Source organism: Xyrauchen texanus, chromosome 27, assembly GCF_025860055.1.
Source record: "Xyrauchen texanus isolate HMW12.3.18 chromosome 27, RBS_HiC_50CHRs, whole genome shotgun sequence".
Classification (NCBI taxonomy): Eukaryota; Metazoa; Chordata; class Actinopteri; order Cypriniformes; family Catostomidae; genus Xyrauchen; species Xyrauchen texanus.
Window position 1 is genome coordinate 33994601 of NC_068302.1, and position 17225 is coordinate 34011825.

Genomic DNA, 17225 nt, shown 5'->3' on the forward strand with positions numbered 1-17225 from the left:
GGAACTTGTGGTGCCTTTTGACCTAATATTGCCCTTAAGACATGCCAGTCAATTGCATACTGTGGCAACTCAAAAACGAACACAAAGACAATGTTAGGTTTAATTTAATGAACCAAATAGCTTTCAGCTGTGTTTGATATAATGGCAAGTGATTTCCTTGTACCAAATTAACAATTTAGCATGATTGCTCAAGGATAAGGTGTTGGAGTGATGGCTGCTGGAAATGTGGCCTGTCTAGATTTGATCAAAAATGACTTTTTTCAAATAGTGATGGTGCTGTTTTTTACATCAGTAATGTCCTGACTACACTTAATGTGATCAGTCCAATGCCTCTTTAGTGAATAAAGTACCAATATCCTTCCAAAACCAAAATCTGTACATTATTCCAAACTTTTGGCCGCCAGTGTATATATTCTTTTTATTGATCTTTTAATGTTATAGTTTTATTATTTTATTAATCTCATATTTTGATTTTACATTTGCATAGGTATTTTTAGAAAGCTTTATCCATTCTGTTATCTGCTCATATTCATGCTGCTGCTATGGGGGATCAATAAATATACATCTATCTATCTACTTTATAACAATGATCAAACCCATACTGTATAATCTCTCTCTCTCTCTTTCTTTTTAGTACATTATCACAGGTGATTCATGCAGTGACAGTTCTCCTCTATCCATTCATCTGGCAGCACACACTCATCTCCATCGTACCCGAGATCCTGATCGACGTTGTCATGGCACCTACGCCATACCTTCTGGGTGTCCAGAAACGGCTTGCTGATCAGATCACTGACCAGACTGATGTGAGTCCCTTATGACACTCTCAAAGTGCTAGGTCACCTATACATTTCATTTCTGTCATCATTTACTTACCCTCGTGTTGTTTCAAACCCATATGACTTTCTTTGTGGAATGCAAAAGTAAATGTTAGATGTAATGTTAGCCTCAATCACCATTCACCTTTATTATATTTTTTCTATACAATGAATGTGAATGGTGACTGGTTTGGAACATGAGGGTCTGTAAATGACAGAAGTTTCAGTTTTAAGTGAACTAAACATAAAATGTTACATGCAATCTACATTTCAAACATTGTAAACTGACATTTAAATGTATCCACTCACCCAGCTGCTTATTGTTGACTTGTCAGAAGGCAGAAAGGCGACATTTATCAAGAGGGTAAGTTTGAGCATCCAAGTTCATATCATTGAGAATGTTCATTTTGAAATGTGTTGTCATGAAAAGGGACTGATGGGTTAAAATGTTTCTCCAAACAGACGGGAGATGAGGACACAATATTACCTCACAAACTCAAAGACGAAATCAAGCAGGCCCTCAGTGCCAAAAATGACAAATCAAGTAAGCAACAATTCTGTAGCCTAAAGCCGTGTGCAGACTGTACAAAGATTTCTGTTATCCCAGGCAGTGTTATTATAGTTTTGGATTTTTTATTTCTATTTTATATTCAATTTAGTTTAGTTTCCATTACTTTTCAGTTTGTATGTTAGTTTTAGTTTAATTTTCATATTCTCAGTGAATTGTAGTTTCAATTGTAGTTTATTTTAGTTTTAGTATTTTTTTGTGGCTGCCAAAGCGTTTTTACAAAGCGTTTTTATAGAGTGTTTACTGGTATAATTTACAGTTTTTCTCAGTCGCTTTGGTACATTTCTCAAATCAGTAAGTGCATTTCTCAAAACAATTCGTACAAATAGCAAAACACCATGGATTACCTGCAAAAGCCAGTCTCCAAAATCCTTAGTTCATCTCTCAAAAGTAAATATCTGTGTCAATGAACATGTCAGTGCCAATTGAATGACAAGTCCTTGTGTCATTGTGTACGGATAAGACAGTCAAATTGCTTAGTCATGTTGTCAATATAAGAGTGTACTCTGGAGGGATGTTCTGATGTAAGCTATGGCTAAAGTTTTGATGACAATTATTGTAAATTGTAGGTTACACCTTTGTGTATGTGGGAGTTTGACTGCAAGAGACTGGACAAGATTCACATTTACGCTTTTACTGTTTGTATTGTAATCAGCATCCTGTTGTGGGCCGCAAAACATTGCCTGATGATGTTGGAGCGATGGAAACTGACATTGTCTCAAACTATCACGTACTTTGGCAGGTCATCTCCAATCTGACCCCTCTCTTGTTCAAGGATGAGATCCCTGTAGAGAGTATCTAAAAAGGTGACGAGACGCTTTGTATTGTATGGCCCAATAATGGGAATATGCGTTAGCACACCATTCTCAGAGATAGCAGCACCCATGGTTATGTTCCCGCCCCGTTGGCCTGGCACATCAACTGTAGCTCTGTGGCTGATGATATTTCATTAGGTTGAAGCCAGCCTCATCCATGTAGATGAAGCTGTGCGGTGGTTCACTTGCTTCCAGTTCCATTATACGCTATATCCAGAAGGCACAAAATGAGTTTTATGAATTACATGCATTTTCATTTTGGGCAAGATACGGTTACATCAAATGTATACAGCACATATTGCATCTTTTCTACAGCAATAGCAAATGTGTAAAGGTCACACTTACTGTACTGTATATCACTATACAATGTTGTACTGTTTACTGTGAGGTACAGTTGCTGCATGCTCATACATGTTTTACCTGTACATACTGGTAGCGCAGCTCCTTCACTCTTTCACCATTTCTTTCAAATGGAACGGTGTACAGCTGCTTCATATTCATTTGGTGTCTTTTCAGCACCCTGTCAATGGTTGAGATGCTGACTGTTTGGATGTTTTCAAAGATGTTGTTGTCCTCTATAATGGCACTCTTTATCTCCCTTAGTCTTATGGCATTGTATTCTACAACCATGGTGCAAATAGCCTCCTCCTGTTCAGGTGTGAAAAGGGGCCCTCTGCCACCCCTGTGAAGTTGTCTTGCAGTCCTATGTGGAAAATAAATTGTAATGCAAAACACTAAATTGAGTAAGATAAAATGTCACTGTTTACATGTAAAGTATACTTACTGTATATTGTAAAATGCAAGTGGAATACTGTAATATTGTATGAAGCATTACAGAAAGTATACAGTATTACAGTACAGTGCCTATTGTTAGATCACATACCTGTTCTGTCATCGAAAAGTCTGAATGATTGAGGACACAGTTGTTCTCCCAACATTTGGTTGCACCCTACTAACAGCCTCGGCCATTGTAAGCCCATGATTGAGATCGTGGTCTACAAGTGTGGCTCTTATCTCATCAGGAACGCACATATGTCCTCGGCCTCTTCTGCCTCTTCCTTTGTTTTGCCTCCCAACTCCTCCGCCACGCAGCCTCACTCCTCTTCTTCCTCTTCTTCCTCTTCTTCTTCTCTCTGGCTGTTGACACCGTCCAATTCCTTGTCCTTCCATTGTCAGACATTGTAACATTGCTCCGGCTATATATATACTTGCCAGTTGATGGTTCATGAGATGCACCTTCGTTAGAGAAAGTCAAGATTCACCTGGGAGCAATTTACCAATTCAGGACAGATTTAGAAAAAAAAGTCTACTGGAAATGTATAGACATATTATGACAACTTGTTCAACCATTTTGCATGTAAAGACTTGTGCTATGAACTAATGCCTAAATGTTGTGGGGGTGAGACTATTGGGGTGAGACTATACATTTTGATCAACATGACATAAGCAATTGATAATGTAGGAAACAGCAGAGAATTGTACATAATCATTTGTATGGATGTACCAAAGCATTTGCAACTGTTCAAAGAAATGAGAAACTGCTTTTTTGATGTGCACAAGTGACACAATGATGTGAACATTGAACAGGTAGTTTTGAGAATTTCAATTCTGATCTGAGAAATGTACCAAAATGACTGAGAAAAACTGTAAAAAGGGCATTACATTACTCAGGGCAGTCTTGTGTTACCTCTATCTAGCTGTATGTTCAAGTTTAATGTGAATTGTAAATGTTGCGAATTTTATAATACAGGATGAATATAGGTAAAGTGATAAATTATATTTAAACTTGATCCACAGTGTATCCATATGTATTTCCTTAAATTATTATAATTTATTACTAAACTAATCTTTGGGGAGTAAACAAAACAAAGGGATAGTTCACCCAAAAATTATCTAATAATTTACTCACTCACACAGATATGAATGACTTTCTTACTTTTGCCGAAAACAAAGGTTTTTAGAATTACATGGGGATTACATTTAGAATTACATCGCAAAAATTCAACTCTGTAGGTCCATATAATGCATGCCAATAGGGGCCAAAACTTTGAAGCTCAAAAAAGCATATAAAGGCAGCATAAACTAAAGCTTACAACTCCAGTTGTTAAATCCATGTCTATGATAGGTGTGGGTGAGAAACAGATCAATATTTAAGTCCTTTTTTACTGTGAACCTTGACATCAGCATTCTCCTTGGCAATCATGATTTCAAGCTTCATTATATTTCCCAGCACCATCTAGCGCTCTGCGAACTGTACTAGTAAGTGTAATAAAGCTTGAAATCATGATCGTTCCTGTAGACTGCAATTGCAAGATGTACTGTGAAAAAGGAGTTACATTTTGCTCTGTTCTCACAAAAAACAGATTAGATCACTTCAAAAGACATGGATTAAACCACTTATATATGACTTGTATGCTGCCTTTATGTGCTTTATGGAGCTTCAAAGTTTTTTACCCCTATGACTTGTACTGTATGGACCTACAGAGCTGAGATATTATTATTAATATATAATTTTTATTTTAGTTTGTTTTTTCCAGTAATTTCATTTTTTGATGATTTTAGTTAGTTTTCATTAACTATAATTACACTGATCCCAGGTCAAAATAATTGATCGCTTATATAATTTCTCATCACTTCAGGTCTTGAGGAGTTGAACCGAGTCGTCCCAGAAGCATTTTTGCCATTTTTTATTAAGACTGTTGGACACTTTTCTAAATACATCGTACAAAATGGCCAAAACAATCAGGTCGAGTTCCAGCAAAGGAGTTTCTATAAAGCTATTGAATCAAAGAGCACACGGCGGTTTGTAAAGAAATTTGTTCAGACACAGATGTTTGACCTCTTCATTCAGGAGGTCGAACAGAGACCAGCCTCTCAGGATGGCACAGGTAAGGAATGCCCTCATTCACTTAATGTTAAGACCAGGAGCTTGGAATCATCCTAATTGTTAACTTACAATCAATTCCTAAATGTATTTATTTACAAATAATTTGCTCTGTTACACACTGCACATTTTGGAAATTTTAGAATGTCCTCCAGGTATACCGTGCATGCAGAAAATTACTGAAAAGTACTGCAGAAATAGTATGGGTAGTATGCTAGTATGCTATTCCAAATATAGCCTTTTTAAATATTGAGTTTTCATATTTTTTCTGCCCATTTGAGATATTAAAGGGAGACTTTACCCATATATTTTTTTCCGGTATGCATGAAAAAAAATACATTCCACTTTAACAATACTTGCAAAATCTTGTGCATGGACTCCACCTACAGGACAGAATGCAGTATAAAGTGCATGTGAGAAGTTTCATAATTCATAATTAATGTTCATAATGTGCAGTTAGCAAGGTCAACAATTTAGAAACAATGTTCATTATTGGTCACACATTCATGCACACCATTTCCCATTAAGAAAGCATTTATTCCCAGAAAAAGAATGCTTGAGTATTGTAATATTCGAATAACTGTATTTTTTGAACCTGTTCACAAAGGATGCATTGATGTGTCCGTCTGCACTGTTTTTAATTGTTTTACTATGTAAACATGTACCTACTAGATGGACGTCTTTGACTGTTGTGCTGCATCTAGCTTTTTTACTGCAAAAACATGTTTTGTGAGAAATATGTGTGCATTCTTTCTTTCATTCATTATGCTACATTTGAAGAATTAAGTCTCTCTATTTTTCTTTTCCAGGGTTTTTTGAGAGAAAGATCGCTGAATACCAGAAAAAGATGAGAGAGAAGGCAAAGAAACACTAGTGGCAATGCTCACTAATGTGGTTGATTGTAAATCTTGTGTGAAATAAATTAATTGGTAGTAAAATAATTTTAAAGAATGTAGATAGGATTATATTTATGATTTTAGTTTTTTAGTTTAGACTTTTACAGCTGTTTGTCATTTGTGTTTGATCTTGTTGGGTGTCGGGGTGTTTGTATTGTGATGAGCTGCTGTATTTTATGTAAGGCTTGTTTCAGAAAGACACTCTGGGCAGTGATTTTGACCATACGGTTCAATGTTGCAGAAGCTGAGCCATTGGAAACATGCAGAATTGAAATACATTCTGTATCAATCTTTATAAATGAAAATAATACAAATTCAGTCTGATATGAAACAAAAAATAAATTTCATCTCCACATTTTGCAGATGTCTATATATGTAAAATGGGTTTCTTATCATATTAAAAGTGAAAAAGTCTTGCATAATTTTACATTTGCAATTTAAATGTTGATGTAAAATACTTTCACCACTCAAAACTCAATTATTCAGTTTTGTTGTTGTTGTTGTTGCTTTATACTTGTGTACTCCTAAAAAAGTTTACAGAATTAACCTTTAGCTGACACACATTCAATATGGAAGGCCATTTCCGCCACATAGAAATAAAATTGTGCTTTAGTAAATCAAAATTATGTTATACAAAGTCATAATTTTCAGATAAAAATTCATATTATGAGATTAAAAAAATTTTAATTATGAGATACTTAATCATTATTATGAGATAATTTTTTTTGTCATAATTCATACTTTTTATCTCACAATTTTGACTTTTTAAACTCATAATTATGGCTTAGCATCTCATAATTTTAATTTAGTATCAGAAAGATTACTTTTTTTCTCAATTTAGACTATCTCATCAATATGGCTTAGCATCTCATAATTTTTACTTAGTATATCATAATTATGACTTCTCAAAATAATGACTTTTTATCTCATAATTATGACTTATCATAAAATTATGACTTTGTAATTTTGATTTACCAATGCACTATTATTATTTTATGTGGCAGAAACATTTCATATATATATATTGTCTTTGTGTCATCTTGGACTTACACTGACACCTAGCGACTTGGATGTAGCTTCATTTAAAATCAATAGTTTTCAGTTTCAGATGCCATTGTAGAAATGCAGTAGTCACAGTCAGCCATGATTACTTCAATCAATCAGTGAAAGTGTCAAATAACAGGACGGTTACTGAGATTAAGCGAGTATTATTCGACTGGTCGTGTGATTCTAACATGGCAGCCCCCGTGTGCGGACCCTCTCCATGAGGAATATAACAGCTTTTATGAGGTTACTGATATGAATGGATTCTTCATTTTAATGTGAGTGGTCATGATTTTCTACATATATTGCAAAATTACAATTCATGTCTTTAAGAGATAGACTTTTTTTAATAGGGAAAAAATTACTGAGTGTACCTTTAAAAAGGACTAGCCCTTTGATATGTAATTGCAGGTAGTCTATAATAGTTTCTATAGTTTTGTTTTGGGTTTTTTTGTGAGGAAAAACATGTCTCTTGAAGCTGAATGTCCACTGCAGTGTTGCATATCAGACGCCGTGTGGCAGAGTTTTTCAGATTGTGCCAGCCAGTAGGGGTAAGCGTTCGCCTTGTTGGACGTGCCCTCTCCCTTCAGTGAGGAAGGTCATAAAGATGGTTACTCTGAATTATAGGCTGAACCCGCAGATTAAATCTCTGGTTATAATAAAGATGACGCAATCAAACAGGTTATAAACTGTATGCAAATTAGATCAACTGTAAAAAGAGAAATGCACATATTGTAAACCATTATACGCAAGACAAAAATACATGCAATTGTAAATGGAAATCATTACGAAATAATTACTAGAATGGTTCCTTGAGAACTTGTAAAGAAAGATACCCCCTTTGCTGAAGTGTTATTGAAATGTGACATCTGACACCATGAAGCATCATTTCAAAATGTCCTACCTGCAAATCACGTGTGTATGAGGAAGAAACTGATGAAGGAGAATGCCAGAGACCACTCAGCCGCAGCTCTGACTTGGTGTGCAATGAAACCCTCAAACACAAAATATCTTACACACAAAATATCTTTACTCGCATGAGGGTGAGTAAATAATAATTTTGGGGTGGGCTATCCCTTTAAGATCAAGTTTATCATCTGTCTTACTTTCTCCGGTTGCCAGTGTAACTTCTTGGCCACATTTACACCAGGCAGGTCATCATACATTAACACATACCTATTAACATACCATGTCAATTTCATTTATTTGAAAAGTGCTTTTCACAATAAATATTGCTCTAAAGTAGCTTCTCAGAGAATAGTGTCTCAAACTTCAAGCCAAATGTGACAATGGCAAGGATCTTTAACCACTACACCACACTCCATATTATTATCATATTGAAGAATGGATACATGTAATTTTGTTAATGAGTAACCACATTGCCACAGCCATGCATGCCCACAGAATATCCCTGCCATGGAAACGCGACTGCATGCGGTATGACATGCCTGTCTGAACCAAGTGTGTCGCACAAGCCCTCAAAAGTTAATCGAAAACGTCTCGATCGCCCCCCGGTGACTGGTCCTAGTATAGGTCATAAACCCCGCCTCCCCATGTTATTCAACAGGACGTGAGACCAACTAAACAATTAAATTACACTTCACATATCTTTTATCCAAAGATAGTTTCTGTCATTTACTGTAGTTTCTATCATGTTGATGTAATTTCAAGTGTTTGTTTTCAAAATAAGTTTGTTTATAGTTAGTTATTTGATGCTATAAAAACGGTGCTGTGACATCATGATTGACAGCTGTGATTGACAGGTTCTCTGAGCGAAGTAGTCACTGAAGCACCAACAGGCTTTTCTCGGGATCTTCGGAGGACTGAGGAGATTGGAGCTTTAAAGTTAATATCTAAATTTCTATAATTAATTATTTCACACCGTCATAAGTCCAAAGTCAAAAGTGCAGGGGCGTGTGCTTGCGATTGTTAAAAATGACCATCTGAAGGCTTATTATCCAGCTTATTATAAGAGTACTTGCCAAATAAATAAATAAATGAAAATGAAACATTGATTTGAGTTGAAATTATTTTATTAGCTTACTTGTAGGGATCACATAGTGATCCGAGAAGTGGGAAAGATGACTTGCAATACCAGGATGACCGGTCTGATATATCTTAATCCCTGGATGTGCAGTTGTTCCTCAGAAATATCAGACTGCTAGACTGCACCATTGTCCAATCAGAATCCAGTATTTCAGAGACCCGTGTAATAAGCATATTAATGCTCATTAGAGCATCCGTCCTTCCTCTCGCATCAGTTGCGAGTCGAGTGTTGTGCGCTGCATGTAAGGAGCGCTATTTGAATGACGCGTGAAGCTGCCGCCTTTGTAGAGCTGAATTGTGGAACACTTTTGCGTGCAAGAAATATTTGCATATTATAGCATATTATCAGCAAATCCAGATGGAATCTGCTGAATTTGAAGATAATTTTCAGCATTTTCAGTGCTGATTTATAGGCAAAACCTGTGGAATTCTGTGGAATAGATATAAAAATAGTAAATTGTGTTAGACATAGCTGAGAGCATGATCACATTAAAAAAGGAGTGTTGCACCTCCTTATTGTTAAAGTATAGCATGATCAAATTAGCCAAAATATTAAATAAAGGATCATGTAAGGTCCAGGAAAGGTACAGAATTTTATGAATGACTGGCATTCCAATTCTGGAAAAAAAAAATGTGTTGCACAATTCTGCACAGGCAGATTCTGTGCTGACCCGTAGATCAATGATTTGACATTTACATTGACATTTATTCATTAGGCAGAAGCTTTTATCCAATAGAATTTGAACACAGAATGCCGCAATTAACCAGTCAGAATCAAGTATTCCAGAGAGCTACGTATTAAATTTAAGCAATCGTGAGAAAACAGACTGTCAAATCAACAAACAAGTAAACACACTGTTGAATTAAAAATCCTTGGCAGCAATTTTAACCTAATGTCCTTCACTCAAGATGAAAGAATTAACAAAAAGATTAATTATTTTAGATATTTTAATTTAGACAATTGCTAGTTGTGCCAGAAACAGTTACCTCAGAAAGCTGAAACTGACAGCATGAAGCCAAACACACAGCGCTCTAGAACCTCAGTGCCCGTGTCACTGCAGAAAATAAATAAACGCACAGCATGAAAAATCCGTGAAATTGAGGAATATTTTAAATATTTCAACTAAGGCTGGAGGAAAAATATACCGTACTTCACTGAATGCCTTTGAGCTACAGCCAAACTCTTAAAAAATATTTAACACTATTAAATTGAAGACAGACATTTTCCCTATTAATTTTAACAATAAAAATTTTCTCTATAATGCATAATGTTTTTCACAAAATTTCAACTTGATAACATGCTTCAAATAACCAGATATAAAACATACCTAAATGCAATGATTTTTTGAAATATTAACATTCTCAAACTGTAGTAATACCCTCCTGCCAGTTGTATATTTCTTTTATTGTATATTTCTACATTGTGCTCTTCCTATAGTTAAATTGACTCCAAACAGAAACAACCAAAGATTAAAAAAACAAAAAAAAAACTAAAACTGTGATCATTTACTCATCGAAATATTGTATCAGTTTCTTTCTGCCATGGAACACAAAAGATGTTAGACTGAAATGTTTTATTTATTTATGAATATGTGGTGACTGAGACTGAACTATGGCACCGAATGTCAATAATATCTGGGATTACATATGGGCTTATGTAACAAGGTTTGTTGTTGTGTGGGAAGGAGGAAGCTGGGACCGGGTTGAACAGTACACATAGACATTTATTGTTGCACTTTTCATTCACACACAATAACACACTGCTTCATGCTGACACATACACACATGCACACACACACACACACACACACACACACACACACACACACACACACACACACACACACACACACACACACATTGTCGCTTGTGTCTCTCTCTCTCTGGAGTCCCCGCACCTCCTTATCTCTCTCCTGCTAATTGGGGCAACTCAGCACCAGGCATGTACCCTCATGGCCCGGCCATGCCCTCTTACTCGTCACATCCCCAACACCTGATTCAGGCCAGGGAACCAACCGACCTGACCTCCTCCCTTCCCCCCCAACTTTCTGGAGGGGAGGAGTTGCCCCTTTGGCCATTTCGCTGCCGGCTGGTCTTCTCTGTCTCCTGGGAACCTGAGTAGGATGAGCGGTGGGAGAGGGGAGAGAGAAAGAGCCCGAGAGAGAGAGAGAGAGGAAAAAAGAAGATCTCTCTCTCTCTCCGATTGGGGCAACTCAGCACCAAGTGTGCACCCTCACAGCCCGACCACGCCCTCCTCCCTGTCACATACATACATACATACATATATATAACCAGAGCCACAGAGAGAGGACACAGCCCTCGCTGAAACCACCACATGCAGCCGGTCCAGAAAAATGTAGAGGGATTAACACCTAGATATCACCTACACATCAAACATGGACCTTAAAAAGGCAAATTCACCCAGCAAACAGAAGTTCACTCATATAAATTATACAACACCACACAGGAGGGTCACACATATAAGGTTGAGCAAACATAACATTATTCCAAACCTCAATTTTGTGAATTTAAATCTTATTTTCACATGCAAACACAGAAATAATGGAATGTAAAGTTAACTGAGGCTCAGCCCATCTGGCAGCAACAATAACGCCATGCTCCAAAACACTGAGATCACATTTTTTTTGCCTGATCTGATGGTTGTTGTGAACATTAACTGAAGCTCCTGGCTCAAATCTGCATTATTTTATGCATTGCACTGCTGCCACACGATTGGCTGATATGAAAATCGCATGGATGATTGTTGGAGTGCTGGTTTGAGTATTTCTGTAACTGCTGATCCCCTGGGAGTTTTACGCAAAGTCTGTAGAATTTACTCTGAATGGTGCCAAAAGTAAAAATATCCAGTGAGGGGCAGTTCTGTGGCCTTGTTGATGAGAGAGGTCAACGGAGAATGGCCAGACTGGTTAGAACTGACAAAGTCTACAGTAACTCAGATAACCCCTCTGTACAATAGTGGTGAGAAGAATAAGCTCAGAATGCTATTCTGAGATGCAGGTTGGCGTTGTTTTGGCGGCATGAGGGTGACCTACACAATGTTAGGCAGTTGGTTTTAATGTTGTATAAACAATGTTAGGCAGATGGTTTTAATGTTGTGGCTGATCGGTGTATATTCACTACAGAAAGGCTTATTCACCCACTCAAACACACATTTACACACCAATGACGGCAGAGCTGCCATGCCAGGCACTAGCCTACCAATGGGAGCAACTTGGGTGTTGTGTCTTGCCCAAGGATATAGTATATTTTAATATTCTAGTATGTTTTTATATATCATTCAATATTTTAGTATGTTTTTATATATCAAAATACTTATATGAGTTTCCAAGCCTTTGAGTGAGCCAGGAGAGAGCATATGACGTTACTAAAAGTGTTGATACTGCAGAGAACACAAAGAATGGTATATAACCTTGAAAAACAAGTGTATTTCTTCAAAAACAAAAAGTGTTTCTGTTAATCAATAGTACACTGATGAGAATCCTTGGTGTGCTGGTATGTATCTTTTCAAAGATACTTTTAATCAGTTATATGAATGGTGTCTTGTTTTAATAAGCTAAATGTATTATAATTTTGCAGCTGGTGTTTTCTTTCAAATAACAATGTGTATGAACAAACAAGGCTGCCCATTGAGAGAATGTGCTGAAAATGCAGGAAAAAGATAAAAAGTATTTGATGGAGACATGGCTGTTTACGCAGATGTTTCTAGGAGTTGATGTACTCTGTCCATGAACTGTAACATGAGGTCAAGTTATGAGAGGCTACCAAAGATATATGTTTCTTTTTCTTTTTAATAGATAGACGAGGGATCTCCCACCAATATTTAATTAACAAAGGACGTAGAACATATTGGTGGGAAAGAGACAAGGCAGTGACCTCATGCGTCAGAGACAGTGGGTAACAAGATAACAAAAAAGGTATATAACTGAGAACTTAGAAAAATGAGTCAGAACGGACAGCTGGCCGGTCTCATGTTTGTTGGTGTTCAATAAACTACAACTTTGGCATCTGGAACTCAAGACTCAAGAGTTTTCTTACAACTTAGAGAGATTCATCGCGATATTCCACGACATATCTTTGGCTCCAACTCGTGGGGCTGGCATTGAGGTCAAGGGGCAGAGGTCGCTGGTGGGACGGCTTGCACGAATCGCACAGAAACACCGGCGCCAGAAACTGAGGTAAGCATCTTTGCTTAAGGTGTTTTTGTGTGATCTGTGGTAGCGAGTCCGGTAAGTGGCTTCCTAAGACTTTTGCCAGTCCGAACATAGAATAATTAGAACTAATTAAAATAGAGATGAGTTCCAGATTTCAAAGAATTTGGGGTGGGAATGTTATTTAAAGAAGTCGAGAAGTGACTGAATGTTTTTTAAAGAAGTCGAGAAGCGACTGAATGTTATTTAAAGAAGTCGAGAAGCGACTGAATGTTATTTAAAGAAGTCGAGAAGCGACTGAATGTTATTTAAAGAAGTCGAGAAGCGACTGAATGTTATTTAAAGAGTCGAGAAGTGACTGAATGTTATTTAAAGAAGTCGAGAAGCGACTGAATGTTATTTAAAGAAGTCGAGAAGCGACTGAATGTTATTTAAAGAAGTCGAGAAGCGACTGAATGTTATTTAAAGAGTCGAGAAGCGACTGAATGTTATTTAAAGAGTCGAGAAGCGACCAAAAGTTATTAAAAAGTCGAAGCGACTAAAAAATAGTTGAGAAGCAACTCTGGGCCTGGAGGTGAGTCGAGAAGCGACGACGCGTGAAAATTCCCGGTTAGGTGCATTTATTCAAGGTTTGGCCAAGAAGTGGCAGAGAAAATCCTGTACAGGTGAAAATCCTAACTTCGGGTGGTTGAAATTCGCGTAAAATTCCTCCAGGTGTTAGATTTAGTTATTTATTGAAGTGTTTGACGGAACCCGGACTGTGTAGAAAACGGGGAAATGTTGAACTATGTGCATGTTTGAGATAATGAATAATGTGCATGACTAACTATGTTGTTGGTGCATGTGTGCTTAAGGTACTAAACGCGCTGTTTTTGTGTTTATTCAAATGCATGATTGCAGTGTTGATGATGTATTGTGTGCAGAGGCAGAATAATACAGAGAATCAGGTGCACTGAGGAGATGCTAAATGAGAGCAAAAGTGGAAAATTAATTGAAACAGTGAATTGAATAAAACAATTGTTGAAAAAGTATAAAGATGCAAAATGGCACCGGCTTCTCTGATATCTCCCTGCCTTGCTCTCACTCACTGGTCAGCTGAACGGACAGCTCTGTGAGTGAGGGGAAGGGGAGATTAAGAAGACAAAAAATAGAATAATTGGGAAAAAGATAAAGAAAAGGCAAAATGTTTTCCATTGCAGTGAACAAGACTAGAGAAAAATGCAGAGACAAGCGAGTTTTGTAAAGTCTGGAGATCAACGCAGATCTGAAGAGTGGGAGAGAGAATTGGAGAATACACTGATAGAGTCAAAAGGGGATCAGTGATCATTTTTGGAAAGAATCAGAGTATATATATTATACAGGGCAGGGGAGGAAGTTAACTAAGAGAGAAAAAAAAAAAGAAAAGAAAAAAAAGGAACTGGTGAAGGGTCTGATTAAATAGTAAACTTAGCAGAGACCTTACAAGAATGGCTGTTTGTTGAATGGAAAGAAATTGCAGCAGGTAACATTTCTCTCTCATACAGTATGCTAGAGACTGAGTGCTGTGAAGATCTGTAGGGGAGGGGCTGCTAGAGCGAGAAATGGGAGCTGTAAGGGGAGGGCTGTGAGCATGCACAGAAACAGAGAGACTTTTTTTTTCCTTGTCTCAGTTTTCCTCATGAAACAGAAATCATAATGTGGAAATAAGCTGTTACTGAATTTGAGAGGAGACTAACTGAGAGGAGAAAAGAAATCGAATTAAAAAGATTAATAATAGAAACACAGGGAATTAGTGATCATTTCTGGAGTTATGAACAAATTAAATACAGTCAAAAATGTTAAGGTGATTTTTAATAGGGAGAGTAAAGGAGAACTAGATAGGTACATTTCCTGAAGAAAATGTGAGTGGTGCTTGCCGTGGCAAAACTCGTGAAACAGCATGTTATAACTTGAAAAGAGCAAAAATTATGGTCATGAATAAATCAACCCAGAAGTCTGTATGATTTTCTGGTGCAGAAATATGTGATTTGTTACTCGGTTGCTAGGGTAAGCCCATGTGGTTGCTATGCAGTTACCAAGGTAATACAATACATGGCTCCTTTCCATCCTGAGTGTAATAAGTCAACCCGGAAGTCTCTACGTTTTTGTGATGCAGAGATATGTTATTTGTTAGTCGGTTGCTAGGGTAACCCCATATGGTTGCTAGGCAGTTACCATAGTGATACTTATGAAGTCTCCTTGCCATCCTGATTGAAATAAGTCAACCCGGAACTCTCTACGTTATTGTGATTCAGAGATATGTGATTTGCTAGTCGGTTGCTAGGGTAACCCCATCTGGTTGCTAGGCAGTTACCATAGTGATACTAATGAAGTCTCCTTGCCATCCTGATTGAAATAAGTCAACCCGGAAGTCTCTATGTTTTTGTGATGCAGAGATATGTGATTTGTTACTCGGTTGCTAGGGTAACCCCATATGGTTGCTAGGCAGTTACCATAGTGATACTAATGAAGTCTCCTTGCCATCCTGAGTGAAATAAGTCAACCCGGAAGTCACTACTGTTTTCTGGTGCAGAGATATGTGATTTGTTACTCGGTTGCTAGGGTAACCCCATCTGGTTGCTAGGCAGTTACCATATTGATACTAATGAAGTGTCCTTGCCATCCTGGTTGAAATAAATCAACCCGGAAGTCTGTACTCTTTTCTGGTGCCGAGATATGTGATTTGTTTCTCGGTTGCTAGGGTAACCCCATCTGGTTGCTAGGCAGTTACCATAGTGATAGTAATCAAGTGTCCTTGCGATCCTGAGTGAAATAAATCAACCCGGAAGTCAGTACTATTTTCTGGTGCAGAGATATGTGATTTGTTACTCGGTTGCTAGGGTAACCCCATCTGGTTGCTAGGCAGTTACCATAGTGATAGTAATCAAGTGTCCTTGCCATCCTGATTGAAATAAGTCAACCCAGAAGTATCTACGTTTTTCTGATGCAGAGATATGTGATTTGTTACTCGGTTGCTAGGGTAAACCCATGTGGTTGCTAGGCAGTTACCATATTGATACTAATGAAGTGTCCTTGCCATCCTGGTTGAAATAAATCAACCTGGAAGTCTGTACTCTTTTCTGGTGCCGAGATATGTGATTTGTTTCTCGGTTGCTAGGGTAACCCCATCTGGTTGCTAGGCAGTTACCATAGTGATAGTAATCAAGTGTCCTTGCCATCCTGAGTGAAATAAATCAACCCGGAAGTCAGTACTATTTTCTGGTGCAGAGATATGTGATTTGTTACTCGGTTGCTAGGGTAACCCCATCTGGTTGCTAGGCAGTAATCATAGTGATAGTAATCAAGTGTCCTTGCCATCCTGATTGAAATAAGTCAACCCGGAAGTCTCTACGTTTTTCTGATGCAGAGATATGTGATTTGTTACTCGGTTGCTAGGGTAACCCCATCTGGTTGCTAGGCAGTTACCATAGTGATACTAATGAAGTCTCCTTGCCATCCTGATTGAAATAAGTCAACCCGGAAGTCTCTATGTTTTTGTGATGCAGAGATATGTGATTTGTTACTCGGTTGCTAGGGTAACCCCATGTGGTTGCTAGGCAGTTACCATAGTGATACTAATGAAGTCTCCTTGCCATCCTGAGTGAAATAAGTCAACCCGGAAGTCTCTATGTTTTTGTGATGCAGAGATATGTGATTTGTTACTCGGTTGCTAGGGTAACCCCATATGGTTGCTAGGCAGTTACCATAGTGATACTAATGAAGTCTCCTTGCCATCCTGAGTGAAATAAGTCAACCCGGAAGTCACTACTGTTTTCTGGTGCAGAGATATGTGATTTGTTACTCGGTTGCTAGGGTAACCCCATCTGGTTGCTAGGCAGTTACCATATTGATACTAATGAAGTGTCCTTGCCATCCTGGTTGAAATAAATCAACCCGGAAGTCTGTACTCTTTTCTGGTGCCGAGATATGTGATTTGTTTCTCGGTTGCTAGGGTAACCCCATCTGG

The 17225-nt window shown here is 37.7% G+C and overlaps 1 protein-coding gene across 7 annotated transcripts in view; it reads left to right on the plus strand.

Annotated features, from left to right (window-relative positions):
- Positions 1-6395, plus strand: part of LOC127620749 (DENN domain-containing protein 2D-like) — a 30119-nt gene extending 23724 nt beyond the window's left edge. For 3 of the 7 annotated variants that reach the window (XM_052093960.1, XM_052093961.1, XM_052093962.1), the window contains 5 exons: positions 635-806; positions 1132-1182; positions 1281-1362; positions 4841-5089; positions 5895-6395. In XM_052093960.1, coding sequence (XP_051949920.1) covers positions 635-806; positions 1132-1182; positions 1281-1362; positions 4841-5089; positions 5895-5959 — 619 coding nt within the window. In that variant the 3' untranslated portion in view covers positions 5960-6395. The remainder of the gene's footprint in view (positions 1-634; positions 807-1131; positions 1183-1280; positions 1363-4840; positions 5090-5894) is intronic. The other 4 variants (XM_052093964.1, XM_052093965.1, XM_052093963.1 and 1 more) reach the window with 2 other exon arrangements.
- Positions 6396-17225: the final 10830 nt, after the last annotated feature.